Below are 12526 nucleotides of genomic sequence, written 5' to 3'. Positions count from 1 at the left end.
TTACTGACACGTTTTTATTTCAATTTTCACATTCAACTTTTTTTTTACTTGTAACCACATACAGCTGAGAAAAATGTTAACTCACTCTTTCTAAAGTCAGTTTTAAGTGACAGTGTATTAACAAAATACTCTTATAAATATGTACACAACACAACCAAGATGCAGCAATTCAGAAATGCAGTTCAGTTAACAGTTCAAATTGCAAAAGAACAAAGGGATATGGACGTTTAAATGTGACGAAAAAATGCATTTTGCCACTGTGGAGATATAAATGTTTAAAGTCAAGACAACTGTCATACCCACAAATTTGCGAGGTGTAAGTTTCATGGGGTATAACATCAGCAGGCTGTTGCTAGGTGGTTTACTATCCCATGGAAACATAAAGTAAACAATTAACCCCAAAACAAAAAAAATCAACCTTTAAAGCTCCTTTGCTACACTCTGGAATGAAATACAATTCTCACAACAGAAACAACATTACAAAACTCTTTAAAATAAGGACAGAGAAATCAAATTTTTTAAAAAATGCTCCACTTGTATTTACCACTTTTTTGCTTTTCTTTTTTTTAAATTTTGTTTAAAAGAAATTAGCCTAAGTATGCAACTAAAAAAAGTCTCCTTGTTCCCTTAAATTATGAAATAGTGTACCATTGGCACTTTAAACATTAGGACCTACAATTCTGGCACAGCTAAAAGTTAAAAAGAAATGTGGCTAATGGACTTATTTAAAGAACAAAACCAGTTTTCTGCCTAAATATGCACAGCTCTCCATCAGCTGCATACCAGACTGAAGGACGAATCCATAAACTGTCACAACAGTCATCAAACGTCACAATTTAACATACACTGAATCCTCCTCTTGTCCTATGAGGAGGATGAGGTCGAGGCAGATGAAGAGGCAGTGGCTGCAGCATGTGACTGAGAGTCTATGAGGTCCATGTCTTCATCTTCATTGACTCCACATGTGTCGACCACGCAGATCAGGCAGCTGGTGACAGGAAACGCCCGCACCTTGCTGCATGTCACCCACCTGAACACACAGAAGAAAACTGATTCAGGGATCAAACTTTTTAGTTATATTGGCGTAATGAGACTCAGGGTTTATCCTCCTGAAACCCGGATCGATATCAGTTTTCTTGTGCTGCATTTGGCCGCTCTCACAAGATATTTCACCCTTTGAAACCTGAGCAAACTGCTTAGATTTCTTTGAAAAACACAGGGAAAAACGCAATGATCAACTGGGCAAGAAATGTACCACAAACGGCAAGAAATTAAGGTGACAAGAAAACGACCTAAAAATTAGTTTAAAAAAGAGAGATGGGGATTATTAGAAAATTATCTGAAGAAATACGGAAAATATCCTGAAAAAAATACAATTAGAACAATTTTATATTTTAAATTGTGTTAAAGAAAAAAATAGGATAAAATATACAAAACAATCAATCAGTTTTTATACTTACCCTATACTAGGGTATTTGTTTGCTGTTATTCACTTTTTGTTTTGCTTATTTTTAGGTGACTTTCTTGTAACTTTTTTCTTCATTTTTTTTGTGCCAATTTTTGGGCTATGTCTTAAGTTGCTCACTGCCTTCTCCCCATGTTTTTGAAAAGAATTAAACCCATGTGCTCAGATTTTTATAAGTTAAAGTTTTATAGTTTTATAAGTTGCACCTATTAGTGACAGAACACAATGTCTATGTGTTTTATATAAGTAAAATTTAGTCAATACACTGACCTGTCACTATCTGTGTGGTACTCCAGGACGTGTCCGAGCCGCCCCACACCTTGAAACCCTGCCAGCACATAGATGACCTCACCAACTGCTGCACACTTCACTGTTACGCCTCGCCACGGCATCGCTGAAGCAGCACGCCACTCGTTACTGGGAATGTCGTAGTACTCCACCGAGTCCAGTCCACCTAGAAAAACAACACATAAAAAAAGAATCATGCGGAGGCCACATTTTGCTACAGTAGTAGTAGTAGTAGTAATTCTATAGTATTATTAATGTATCATTCATTCCTTACTACTGTAGTCTTAATATTAATATTTTTTGTACCCAGTGCCCCCTGCCCTCCTACAGCATAGATCCTGCTGTTGACCACCACCAGCCCGTGGTTCTTCCTTGCTTCTCTCATTCCACACAACTCTCTCCATCTGAGAGCAGAAACATGAAGACAAAGACAGACAGAGGGACAAGGAAAGGATTCAGGGAGAGTGTAACAATAAACATGGATAACTGCAGCGGTAGACCACAACATTATGTGATTTACTACTTTTGTGTCATGTGCATATAAGATTATTATCTGGTAAAAAGCTATGGTTTCTAATCTTTATGCTCTCTGCTTCTTTGTGAAATTCCCATGACTTATTGGTCTGATTTAAAAAATCATTCAATAATAATAATAATTAAAACTAAAATTTAATCTAAAAAGAAGGCGATTTATGCTCCTTCCTGAGACATTTTGGGGGTACACACTTTTCATCAAACAATGCTGATATGAATATGCAGACCAGAAAATAATAAGGACATTTTTCTTGCATTTCCTACTGATGTCAGCCAGTGCCTATCAATAAGGCAACCTTCTTTCCCCTAATATTTCTTTTTCATTATTTCATTCATCAATACTGTAACCAAGGCTATTGTGCAGAAAAACGTCCTTCATCATCCTTTGGTTTGCACAGTCCTGAGCTGTAGGTTTGTGAAACTCACTGTTGAGTGTTGGGGTCGTAAACCTCACAGTTGTTGAGGACTCTGCCTGACACGTTGTTGCCCACCGTGCCTCCGCAGACGTATATGAGCCCGTTGGCTTCCACTGAGCCGTGGCTGCAGCGAGCCATCAACATGCTGGTTTTCACCTGCCAAGACTCCGTTCTAGTGTCGTAGCATTCAAAAAGGTTGAGGGCAGAGCTGCCTGCAGACACACATGTACAGTACACAACACTGTGAGTAACTGCTTTCAGTACAGAGATGTCTTTCCTCCATGACAGATCATCAACGCTGACTGTGTTACGCAACACACGAATTATGGAGGTTATATCTGAAATGCTGTATTTCGATTGCTTTTAGAAAGACATCCTTCACCTGTGAATAAAACTCTGTACTGATCTGTACATAATTAGGATTTATGTCCACTGTAAGCATAAGGCAGCTGTGTTTCAGAGGTAGAGCGGGTCATCCTCTAATCAGAGGGCCAGCAGTTCGATCCCGGTTCCTCCGGGCAACATGTCGAAGTATCATTGGGCAAGATACTGAGCCCAAAAGTGCTCCCGATGCCACGTCATTGGAGTGTGAGTGCGTGTGAATGATTACTCAGTAGCAGGTGGCACCTTGTGCGGTAGCCTCGGCCACCAGTGTGTAAATGTGTGTGCGAATGGGTGAATGTGACAGTGTAGTGTGAAAGTGCTTTGAGTGGTCAATAAGACTAGAAAAGCGCTATACAAGTACAGTCCATTTACTATCCCCAAGTCCCATGTCCACCCGTTCCACCTCCCGGTGCTCACCCACTTCCGACCCCCCAGACGTGTAGATCTTGCCCTGGGCGGCGCAGGCAGCCAGGCTGTCGCGAGGTGTGGGGGGGCCCAGCTTGGAGTACCAGCTGTCTTTCAGGACGTTGTAGCAGTCCATGCGCTTGATGGGGAAGAGCTGTGAGCCACCCAGGATGTAGACCACATTGTCCCAGAAGACAGCTGTGGCGTCCCGGCGCTTCTCGAAGGGGCAGCGGATGTCTGTCCAGGTGGATTCCTGCATTGAAAAAGCCAGACTGACACTTTAGAACTGGTAAATGTGATAGACTTTACAAAACTTCAGCTATAACATTTATTTCTGCCATATCTGATCTGATAAATATGAAATGAAGTGTCAGAATCACTGTAAAGCTGAAGAGGTCAAATACATTGTTTCATTTAAGGACAGTTCTGAGGTTTCAAACATTGCTGTACAAGAGTATATCTATACAATATTTACTGACAGAAGCTCAGTACCTTAGGGTTGAAATAGCGGCAGGACTGAGGCTGGGAGCCTCCAAACAGAGCAATGCGGTAGTCGTGCTTCTTGCGTCGCGGTCGGCTGCTCTCTCCAAGATCCTCTCGGTCCTCCAGGGAAAGCAAGTGGTAGCGCATCCCACCTGGGACACAAGCATTGGCTGATTTATTTTTTGTGTGCATGTGTGTGTGTGCTCACATCAACCCAGGAGACATTTCAAGCAAGTTTTAACTTAATCTTAATTAATCTACAATATGAGATAATGTAGGTCAAATATATTAACATATATACATTAATTCAGGGTAGGGAAACTATTTGAGTTTACAACATCTGTGCTAGTGGCTTGTATATTTTTTGTATATTCATTTTGTTAAATGATGTGAAAGATTAACAACAACAACAAAAAAGTATTATAAAAAACAAAATGTCACGATTTTTCCAACACAGTCAAGGATTTTACTTATTCAAGGACAGTTGGGAAACCTGCATTTCTGTTAGATCCCTGAAATAACCTTGAATTTTTCCACTAACAATAATACGTACATTTAAGCTCTCACTACTATAATAGAGTATATCGCAGATATAATGTAACATTTTTCTACAAACTGCAGGCAATGCCATCAAAATGCCATCATTACATGTGTTTTTGTGGCTCTTAACATGAATATAACACACTCAGTATTGTGCGTGTTTATTGCGTCCACTCGTAAATAATGGTTTGTAGGTTTATGTGCATGTGTCTCATCCTACTCACTGATGACCATCTTGAGACACTGCGGGTTGTCCTGGATGAGGGGCTCAGCCTGCACCGTCTTGGAGAGGAAGGTTTTGGAGACCAGAGGAAAGCGAACACACCCCAACACCTCCACCATGTACTGCTGTCTGTTACACACATCATACTTCAGCCAGCGCACCGCTGCGTCATAAATCTGCACACAAACGCAACAGAACAAGTGTAAATAGGTTATAATGGCTATTGTTTTTCTCCTGATGTGATCAAAAACCCATTTTTTTTCCTGACAATCCAAATTGTTAAAAGAAGCATTTCTCATAATTTGCATATATTACTTCACAAAACAGTGTTGGGGAGGTATTATTTTGCTATGTCGTCAAACTTAGGCACCAAAATACCAAGTGAAATGTTTTATCTTAAGCATATTCTAAAAAATTCTAGCACAAGAGAAATAAAGCATATAGTCAAAGAATTTTTGTAAACCTGGGCCTCAGCACGGACGGTGAGTTTGTCCTGATGCAGTAAGTGTGTGAGCTGAGTGACGTCCAGTTGCAAGAACTCGTCCAGTTTGTAGACTTCAGTGAAGTGGAGCTGGAAGAAGTCCTCTGCTGCTGCCTTCAGCTCGGGACAGTCCATACAGTCTGCCAGGGAGGAAATACCTGCACAAGGAGCAGCCAGTCTAGAATAAAGAAAAATGCTCCTCTGTGTACATACCTGGCATGAGTACCAGTCTAGCTCGCTCTGATAGAAATGTCTGGCCCTCAGTCTGATAGTTCATCACTGTCAGGTAAAAGCAAATAACATTTGTTTGTGTTTCTGTTCTTACCGAGGCAGTTTGTTGCATCGATTTGTCCTTTGAGGAACTCTACACACATCTTCTTCACAGGCTCAATCTGGTACTGGTTGGCTGCATCTAGCAATGACTGGACATTACTGCTGTTCACAGAGATCCTGGCACACACACACACACACATAAAAATACACCCGCACTTCATTATCAAAGATGAATTTCTGATGAAATTGGGTGACAGAAACAGTTAAAAGAGGATTTTTCTAATCTGATGTGAAGTTTAGCAGCTTTTCAAAGCATTTACGCCGCAGTCTCACACAGTGTGTACAACATGTCACTACTAACATTCTACTTTTAGCCAAGACTCTTACCGAGCTGTGTAGATAAATTCAATCAGCAGCTCAATTATCTCAGGCTCGGCACTCCTGAGCTCCACCTCATGGGACATCGACTCCATCATTCTGGCTGGAGGTGAGAGAAAAGAAAGAAAGAAATAAACACATACTTGGAATACATGGCAGCAAGAAATGTTTATCCTGCTATGTTTGGCAATAATTGGGGGAGCAATGTGTAATGTATAATGTACAATGCTATAAATTAGAATTGTAGCAAAAATAGTCCTTTTGTTGAGAAAATGCTATATATTTTATTTGAATTTTTAAAAAATTACTTTTAACAAATAATAATGATCATAACATCTAAATACATGACTGGGAGTTTTTTTTGTTTTTTTTTGGCTTTGTTTTAAACTTTCATTAATAAAACAGTACAGATTATGATAGTTAACCATAAATGGGCTTATCTGGGGATTTTGGGGATCCCCTGCCAGAAAGTTTTAAGCGTCAAACACTTATTTTCCTGCATTCTGGTTATTGTTTATGCAAACATTTGTGTTGTTTTTGCATGAATTAATAGAGTTTTTCTATTTTTGTCAAAAACAAAAGTCCTCTGGAGGAACTCAGATTTTCTCTAAAAGGTTCATTCTTTTAAAAAAAAAACTTGGAGACCTCTCCTAAAATCCATTGACCTCCCTGCCTGGTTGTGATGACTGAGCCTCCTTGTTTTTTTTTTCTCTCGATTTGTTTGCTTTTTTTGGTCATTTTTCACCTGACTATTTATTCATTATTTTCTTATCTTGTGTGTGTATTGTAATGATAACGTTGGTGTCACTGCTACCCATAAGTCTTGTCATGATATTTGCAGTTAGTGTAATTTCTGTTATGGCCTCTCTCTAGGGGGGCAGGAAGGTAAGGGGAGAAAACATGGAAATATTTATAAGAATTCAAAGTTGCTTGCTTTCTCCATGATTTATATGCCTTGCATTGTATTTCCAAAAAAATTAAAAAAAATAAAGTCATCTGCCACTTTCGTGTTTTTATATGGGGTGGACAAATGCACATGTTCAAGATATTGAGAGGGACGTGTCCCCTGCCACAATACCTCTGCTACCTCTTATAGCAGCAGAGGCCATTTTTGCATAAATGTAGTGGGGAAAAATGTACACATTTTTAAGCGTGTTATGTGTATTTGTGTTCACACTTACTGGTAAACATGAGGCTGAAGAAGTGGCTTGCAGCAGCCAACACTACTCTGTGGGCAGAGAAGTGTTTCCCCTGAACCACCAGGGTCACATCACAGAGAGTACCCTGAGAAACACACACACACACACACACACACACACACACACAAAGAGAGAGAGAGAGAGAGAGAGAGATGGACACACACTTATAGTAAATACCTTGTGTAAAGCTCTGTAACAGACTACTCTCGCCCTCTCTCACACACACACGCACGCGCGCGCGCGCACACACACACACACACACACACACCTGTTTCCGCAGGTTGTTCATGACTCCCATGATGCTGGACAGCTGTCTGTACTCCTCTTTGGTGGCACACTTCCTCTCGCTCTTCTTCTTGGTGCTCGCCGCCTTCTCCGGAGAGGCCACCCCCGTCATGTCAGCCAGATTACTGTAAACTCTGCAGTGAAATCAAACTGCAGCACCGTGAGCAGCCTCTCCAGCGGTGTGCAGCTGCAGCAGCTGCTCTCTCTCCCTCTTTGTTGTCGATCAGCCGCTGACACTCTGCTTGCTAGCAGCCAGCAGCTGGTGGCGCATTTATGAGCTAAAAAGCTGCAAGTTTGACGAGAGCTTGTCCTTGAAAACTCGTGGGGCGAAAGAAAATCATACAGATGAGCGCACTGTCGCGTCAGGTAGTGACAGACCGGGTTAGCCTGGTGTTTTTAGTAAGCTACAACTACCTGAGGTTGACGATGCTGAAGTTAGTTTCAGATTCATAGCTTCCGAGTCAGTGGTTAAGTGGAGAGTTAAGGGAAACATACTCTGCATTGCTTAAAGACTCATTCTCTTTTTTGCACCTCATACTGCGGTGAACGCGTGTTAGACGTTTTAAGTAAAGCCTCAGTGTTATCTGAAACCCACTTTCAGATTTGTGAAGGTTTTTCTATTTTGTTGAAATGCAAAATAAAGGACTTTTCACTGTTTTTCCACTTCTAGACCACATTAGACCCGGTCCAGATCAAAATCCACTGTGGGTTGACCGACCGTCCACCTTGTTAACAGGGCCCATAGCAATATGAGTATTAGTACTTAATGAGACTGATAACTGATATTTGGACATGCAGACATGCATTTACACTGAAAATGAAAAAAAAAAATGAATCTAACAAGTTACTTTCCCCTTAACTGCTGAAACGGAAGCAACGAATCGGAAACCAACTTCAGCATCGTCTCTGGTTGTGATTTCTTCTTCGGCGGTTAGTGTTTTAGTTGAAGATGCTCGCGTTCGCCCTCCGCCGACAGATCTGTGAAATTAAAGATTAACCTGCAGGACTGCGAAACTGATTTATGCATCAAAACAGCCTGTAGATATACAGATCATGTTTTTGTTATTTAAAACAAAAACACTTTAGTTGTTGTTATATGTCAGTAAAGTTAATACAGTGAAGGTACTGATGCAGCTAAATGGCCACAGCAGAGCTGTGTTTTCCTCGCTGCAGCTCACCTGTAGGTTCACCTGTCTGTCACGCTCATACCAGTACAGTAACCCAGGAATCATAAAACCAGGAAGAAAACTTTTGCAACAGTCGCGTGACGTTGACGTCAGTAGGAATGTGCGGACGACAGATGCAATTGTCAGAAATAATTGACCCGAAAACAAATCGAGAGACCCCAGAGCTGCAGGAAAATGCTCCGTTTTCTCTGCTGTTGCTGCCTCTCGAATGAAAACTCCGCCATCGAGGAGGTATGTGTTTGTTTGTTGGCTTTTGTGTAAATGTCAGAGCGTGCTAGTCGAGTTCAGACAAGAAAATGGATCATTGCTTTGCTCAGATTACTGGATGAACCCATTACTGCTATTAGGCTACAATTTAAGAGCCACGAGGACAACATCCATGGACGGATTATGAGACATTGGGCCCCTGGGCACCGATATGTAAAGGACCCCCTCTAATACACAGGGGCAAGACAAGTAAACTGTGGTCACTTTGCATCTCTTTGTAGCAGCTAGTTATGCATCTGCTGGTGGTTCTGTGACTTTGTGGTTTTGTGTCTCTCTTTGGGATAATTTTGTGTCATTTTATATTGCTTTCTGATCCTTTTCTGTCTCTTTGGTGCAATTTGTGTCTCTGTTTTTGATCATTTTGTGTTTTTTAAGCCGTTCTTATCTGTTTCATGTGTTTTATGTCTTACTGAAATCATTTTATGTCTCTCTGGGTTAATTTTGTGTCATTTTGTGTTGCTTTGTAGTCAGTTTTTGTCTCTCTGGGGTTGTTTTGCCCATTTTATATTCTTTTGTGCCTCTTAGCAGTTCGTGCAGTTTTGTCTTTTTTGTAGTTGTTGTCTCTTGTTTTTATTTTGAATTTCTTTAAAATAATTTTATGTGTCTTCAGTGTCTAACAGAGGTAATTTTATGTCTTCTTTGGGATCATTTTGTGTCTCCTTGTGATTAATTGTGTGTGTTTTTTTTAGTTGGTTGTGTGTCTCTGAAGTCATTTTCTGTCTCATTGATGTCTTCTTGTGTCTTACTGAGGTAATTTTACAGATCTTTGGGCTAATTTTGTTTTGCTTTGTAGTCATTTTTTTGTCTCTTTGTGGTTGTTTTGCAGATTGTGTAATTCGTTTGTGCATCTTTGCAGTTCTTCTGTGTCCCTTTGTTGTTGTTTTGAGTCTTCCTGGTCAGCAAGTGTTAGTTTGAGCTATTTTGAAGTTTAAAATAAAAGGGCCCTTGGACACTTTGCCCCCCTTGGCTTATACTTGGTGGGCCTGTAATTCAGTAATTCATCCATGACTACTTCCATTGTAAAGATAAAATATATTTGAATTATGCCGTCACAAAAAAGCCCATGTGAGCTTATTTTGCTGGTGTCACACAAGAGACGGCAAAACTAAATGAAATCACTATAATTTTATTGTTCTGTCAAAAGTACAAAGTGCAATGATACAACAGAACCTTGAAGTATAATATGGCCTCCATAAAGACAATATGAACCACATGAGACACTTAAGATGTATTTTTTTGTTTGAAACATGAACACTGGATTGGCGCACTGAGTTTATGACAAATTAGTTACATATCCAGGTGAATGCAAGCTGTATTAGTTCTTTTTCTTCTTCTTCCAATTAATATCAGACATACTGTAGATGAAAAATATTGTTTATGTTTTATTTGGAAAAGTGCCAGCGAAAAACAAACTGACTCTATGTGAAGTCAACAAACAACTCTGCTGTTGTATTTCAGAGGCAGCCTCTCCTGCACCCCCAACCATCAGCCCTGAATGAAGCTGGATCAGCCAGGCAGACCCGGCCAGCACTCAGCGGTACATCGTCTCTCGAAATGTTTATGTGTCTGTCACTCACTTACAATACACAAAATTAGAGATGAATTTGAACGACGTTCATTCTTTTTATCTGTGCTTTTGTGTGTTTTCTCCCCTCAGATGCACAGACCGTGAAGCGTATCGGTAAGCTGGTGATGAGGCGAGTGTGTGTGCCAGAGTTGGACCAGAGGTTTTCTGACATGGCCGAGACCTTTAACAAACAGCACGAGTGCTATGAGGCCATGCTCCGACATATCAGCAACCTGCGTCAGATCTACGGCTGTAATAACAATGATACACTGGCTTTATCTGAATGTGTGGGGAGGATCAGAGATGAGCACGGTGAGTGACATACTCAGAGCTCCCTGCCAATACAGACAACATGATGCCAGACTTCTGTGCTTAACCCTCTGAATCCTAAGCAAATTGGTGCGATTTCTTTCAAAAACATGGGGAAAAACGGCAATGAGCAACTTGATAAGAAATGTTCCGCAAATTGTAAGAAATTAGTGGATTAACAAAAATATTTTTGAAAAGCTAGGGAAAACAAAAACAAAAAAGCTAGGGAATAATGTCCAGGAAAAAAGGAATAGTAAATTCTAAGAAAAAAAAATGTCTAGGTAAAACAACAACAACAACAACACAAAGAAAACAGATGGGGAAAAGTGCCAAGGGAACAAAAGAAAAAAAGCCAGGGAGAAATGCCAATGGAAAAATATAAAAGCTAGGGAAAAATTTCTCGGAAAAAAAGAAAAAAAGACAGGAAAAAAAGGAAAAATGCTAGGGAAAAAATCATGTTTAGAATTATCATAATAACATGTTTCACATTACATTTTAAAGCACCTTTTTTGTGTCATTTCCTTTTTTTTTAACTTTCTTTTTTTAAATACTGATTTTCAGGTTCTTTTTTGTACTTGTTAATAATTATTTTTTACTTTTTGGGTCAGTTCCTCTTTTGTTGCCATCTTTCAGTATTTTTTAAATAAATAAATCCAATTTGCTGGGATTTCAAAGGATTAAATGTTTTGTTTCCCATGTTTCTCTGTAATGATCTCCCCCTCTATCTGCGTCCAGAGCTCAGCTACAGGATCTCCCTTAAGTTAAAGGGCTATGACTTCTCCCTCAGCCTGGCTCCTGTGGTTGAAAGTGAGGAGGAGCTGCTGCCTCCACATCTGCGATTGGCTCAGGATGAAGTGAAGGGCATTTCTGATAGCGCCAAAGCCACCATCTCAAAGGGCACCACGCTGCAGGAGTTGATTGTCTGGCTGCTCCATAGCAAGAATCAAATGGCTGAGCAAGTGTACACAGCTGCAGGAACGTACCAGGAGCAAGGAAGACTGCATGAGAACCTGGAGGAGAATCTGAAGGAAGTGAGGAGGGCGAAGGAGATGTCCTTAAGATACAGACAGCAGGCCGGGGACGTCCTCACTGAGGCTGCACAGATAGCAGGGGCTTCTCTGTAGTTCATGCACACTTTAGATATGTAATTGGAATCCACCAATTACAGTACATGCCTACAGGATTCAAATATTTACAGAGGTAACATACACTCTAACAATTACGCACACCCAGAGCTTCATGCATTTAAAGGTCCAGTGTGAAGGATTTAGTGGCATCCAGTGGTGAGGTTGCAGAACTGAAACCATGTGCAGAGTGTGTAGGAGTCCTATGCGGTTAGATCTAAAAAATGGAAAATGTGAGCCAGTATTGCACTTGTCCATTCCTGGTTACTATAGAAACAACTTGTGTATATAAACAACTCACTCTAAGGTAACTAATACACAATGATTTATATTTGTAGGTGATTATAAACTACGGGCCTACAGATTATCAGCCTGGACGATTATTAGGGCCAAAATGTTACATTTTGCCAATTATCTGCACCGGCATTTTATTTTAATGAGCACCGACAAAATTAATTCATTAAAAAGTGCAAAGAAAGTGTCAGCATGGGAGGAACTTTTACTTTGTAAAACCCCAGGGAGCTCTTTTTTCATTTTTTATTTAAATTTTCAATTGACATTATAAATAAAGTTGCTGGAAACTTGCTGTACATGATGTTAAAAATTTCGGTTAAACATTTGCTAAAGGGATTTAAACAAAGTTTTTAAATATTAAATATTGTCTAAATATTGAGATTTTCATTTTTATTGTAAATGCTTATTGTTTCCAAATAGTCGT

At 40.0% G+C, this 12526-nt stretch overlaps 2 protein-coding genes across 2 annotated transcripts; one reads left to right on the top strand and one right to left on the bottom strand.

Moving 5' to 3' along the window:
* On the bottom strand, window positions 1-7861 carry klhl7 (kelch-like family member 7). The gene is made up of 12 exons (XM_042505931.1): window positions 7338-7861; window positions 7052-7154; window positions 5880-5973; window positions 5545-5669; window positions 5202-5377; window positions 4740-4914; window positions 3985-4127; window positions 3505-3745; window positions 2714-2915; window positions 2060-2157; window positions 1736-1919; window positions 1-1030 (listed from the first exon to the last, which is right to left on the bottom strand). The coding sequence occupies exons 1-12, from the start codon at window positions 7464-7466 to the stop codon at window positions 865-867; spliced, it is 1836 nt and encodes a 611-aa protein (XP_042361865.1). The 5' UTR covers window positions 7467-7861; the 3' UTR covers window positions 1-864.
* A 733-nt stretch (window positions 7862-8594) lies between these two features.
* si:ch73-345f18.3 lies at window positions 8595-12221 on the top strand. The gene is made up of 4 exons (XM_042507143.1): window positions 8595-8772; window positions 10267-10345; window positions 10466-10687; window positions 11420-12221. Exons 1-4 carry the CDS (start codon window positions 8716-8718, stop codon window positions 11806-11808), a joined length of 747 nt encoding a protein of 248 aa, XP_042363077.1. The 5' UTR covers window positions 8595-8715; the 3' UTR covers window positions 11809-12221.
* Window positions 12222-12526: the final 305 nt, after the last annotated feature.

Source organism: Plectropomus leopardus, chromosome 18, assembly GCF_008729295.1.
Source record: "Plectropomus leopardus isolate mb chromosome 18, YSFRI_Pleo_2.0, whole genome shotgun sequence".
Classification (NCBI taxonomy): domain Eukaryota; kingdom Metazoa; phylum Chordata; class Actinopteri; order Perciformes; family Serranidae; genus Plectropomus; species Plectropomus leopardus.
This window is presented reverse-complemented; position numbering and strand designations above follow the sequence as displayed.

What these genes read in the sequence shown, in the direction of transcription:
- klhl7 (XM_042505931.1), bottom strand. Translation starts at nt 7,466, where the DNA reads ATGACGGGGGTGGCCTCTCCGGAGAAGGCGGCGAGCACCAAGAAGAAG. An exon ending in TGAACAACCTGCGGAAACAG is followed by an intron (nt 7,155 to 7,337) that starts GTGTGTGTGTGT and finishes TGTGTTTCTCAG; the next exon opens with GGTACTCTCTGTGATGTGAC. An exon ending in GAATTTATCTACACAGCTCG is followed by an intron (nt 5,670 to 5,879) that starts GTAAGAGTCTTG and finishes TGTGTGTGCCAG; the next exon opens with GATCTCTGTGAACAGCAGTA.
- si:ch73-345f18.3 (XM_042507143.1), top strand. Translation starts at nt 8,716, where the DNA reads ATGCTCCGTTTTCTCTGCTGTTGCTGCCTCTCGAATGAAAACTCCGCC. An exon ending in AAAACTCCGCCATCGAGGAG is followed by an intron (nt 8,773 to 10,266) that starts GTATGTGTTTGT and finishes GTTGTATTTCAG; the next exon opens with AGGCAGCCTCTCCTGCACCC. An exon ending in GACCCGGCCAGCACTCAGCG is followed by an intron (nt 10,346 to 10,465) that starts GTACATCGTCTC and finishes TTCTCCCCTCAG; the next exon opens with ATGCACAGACCGTGAAGCGT.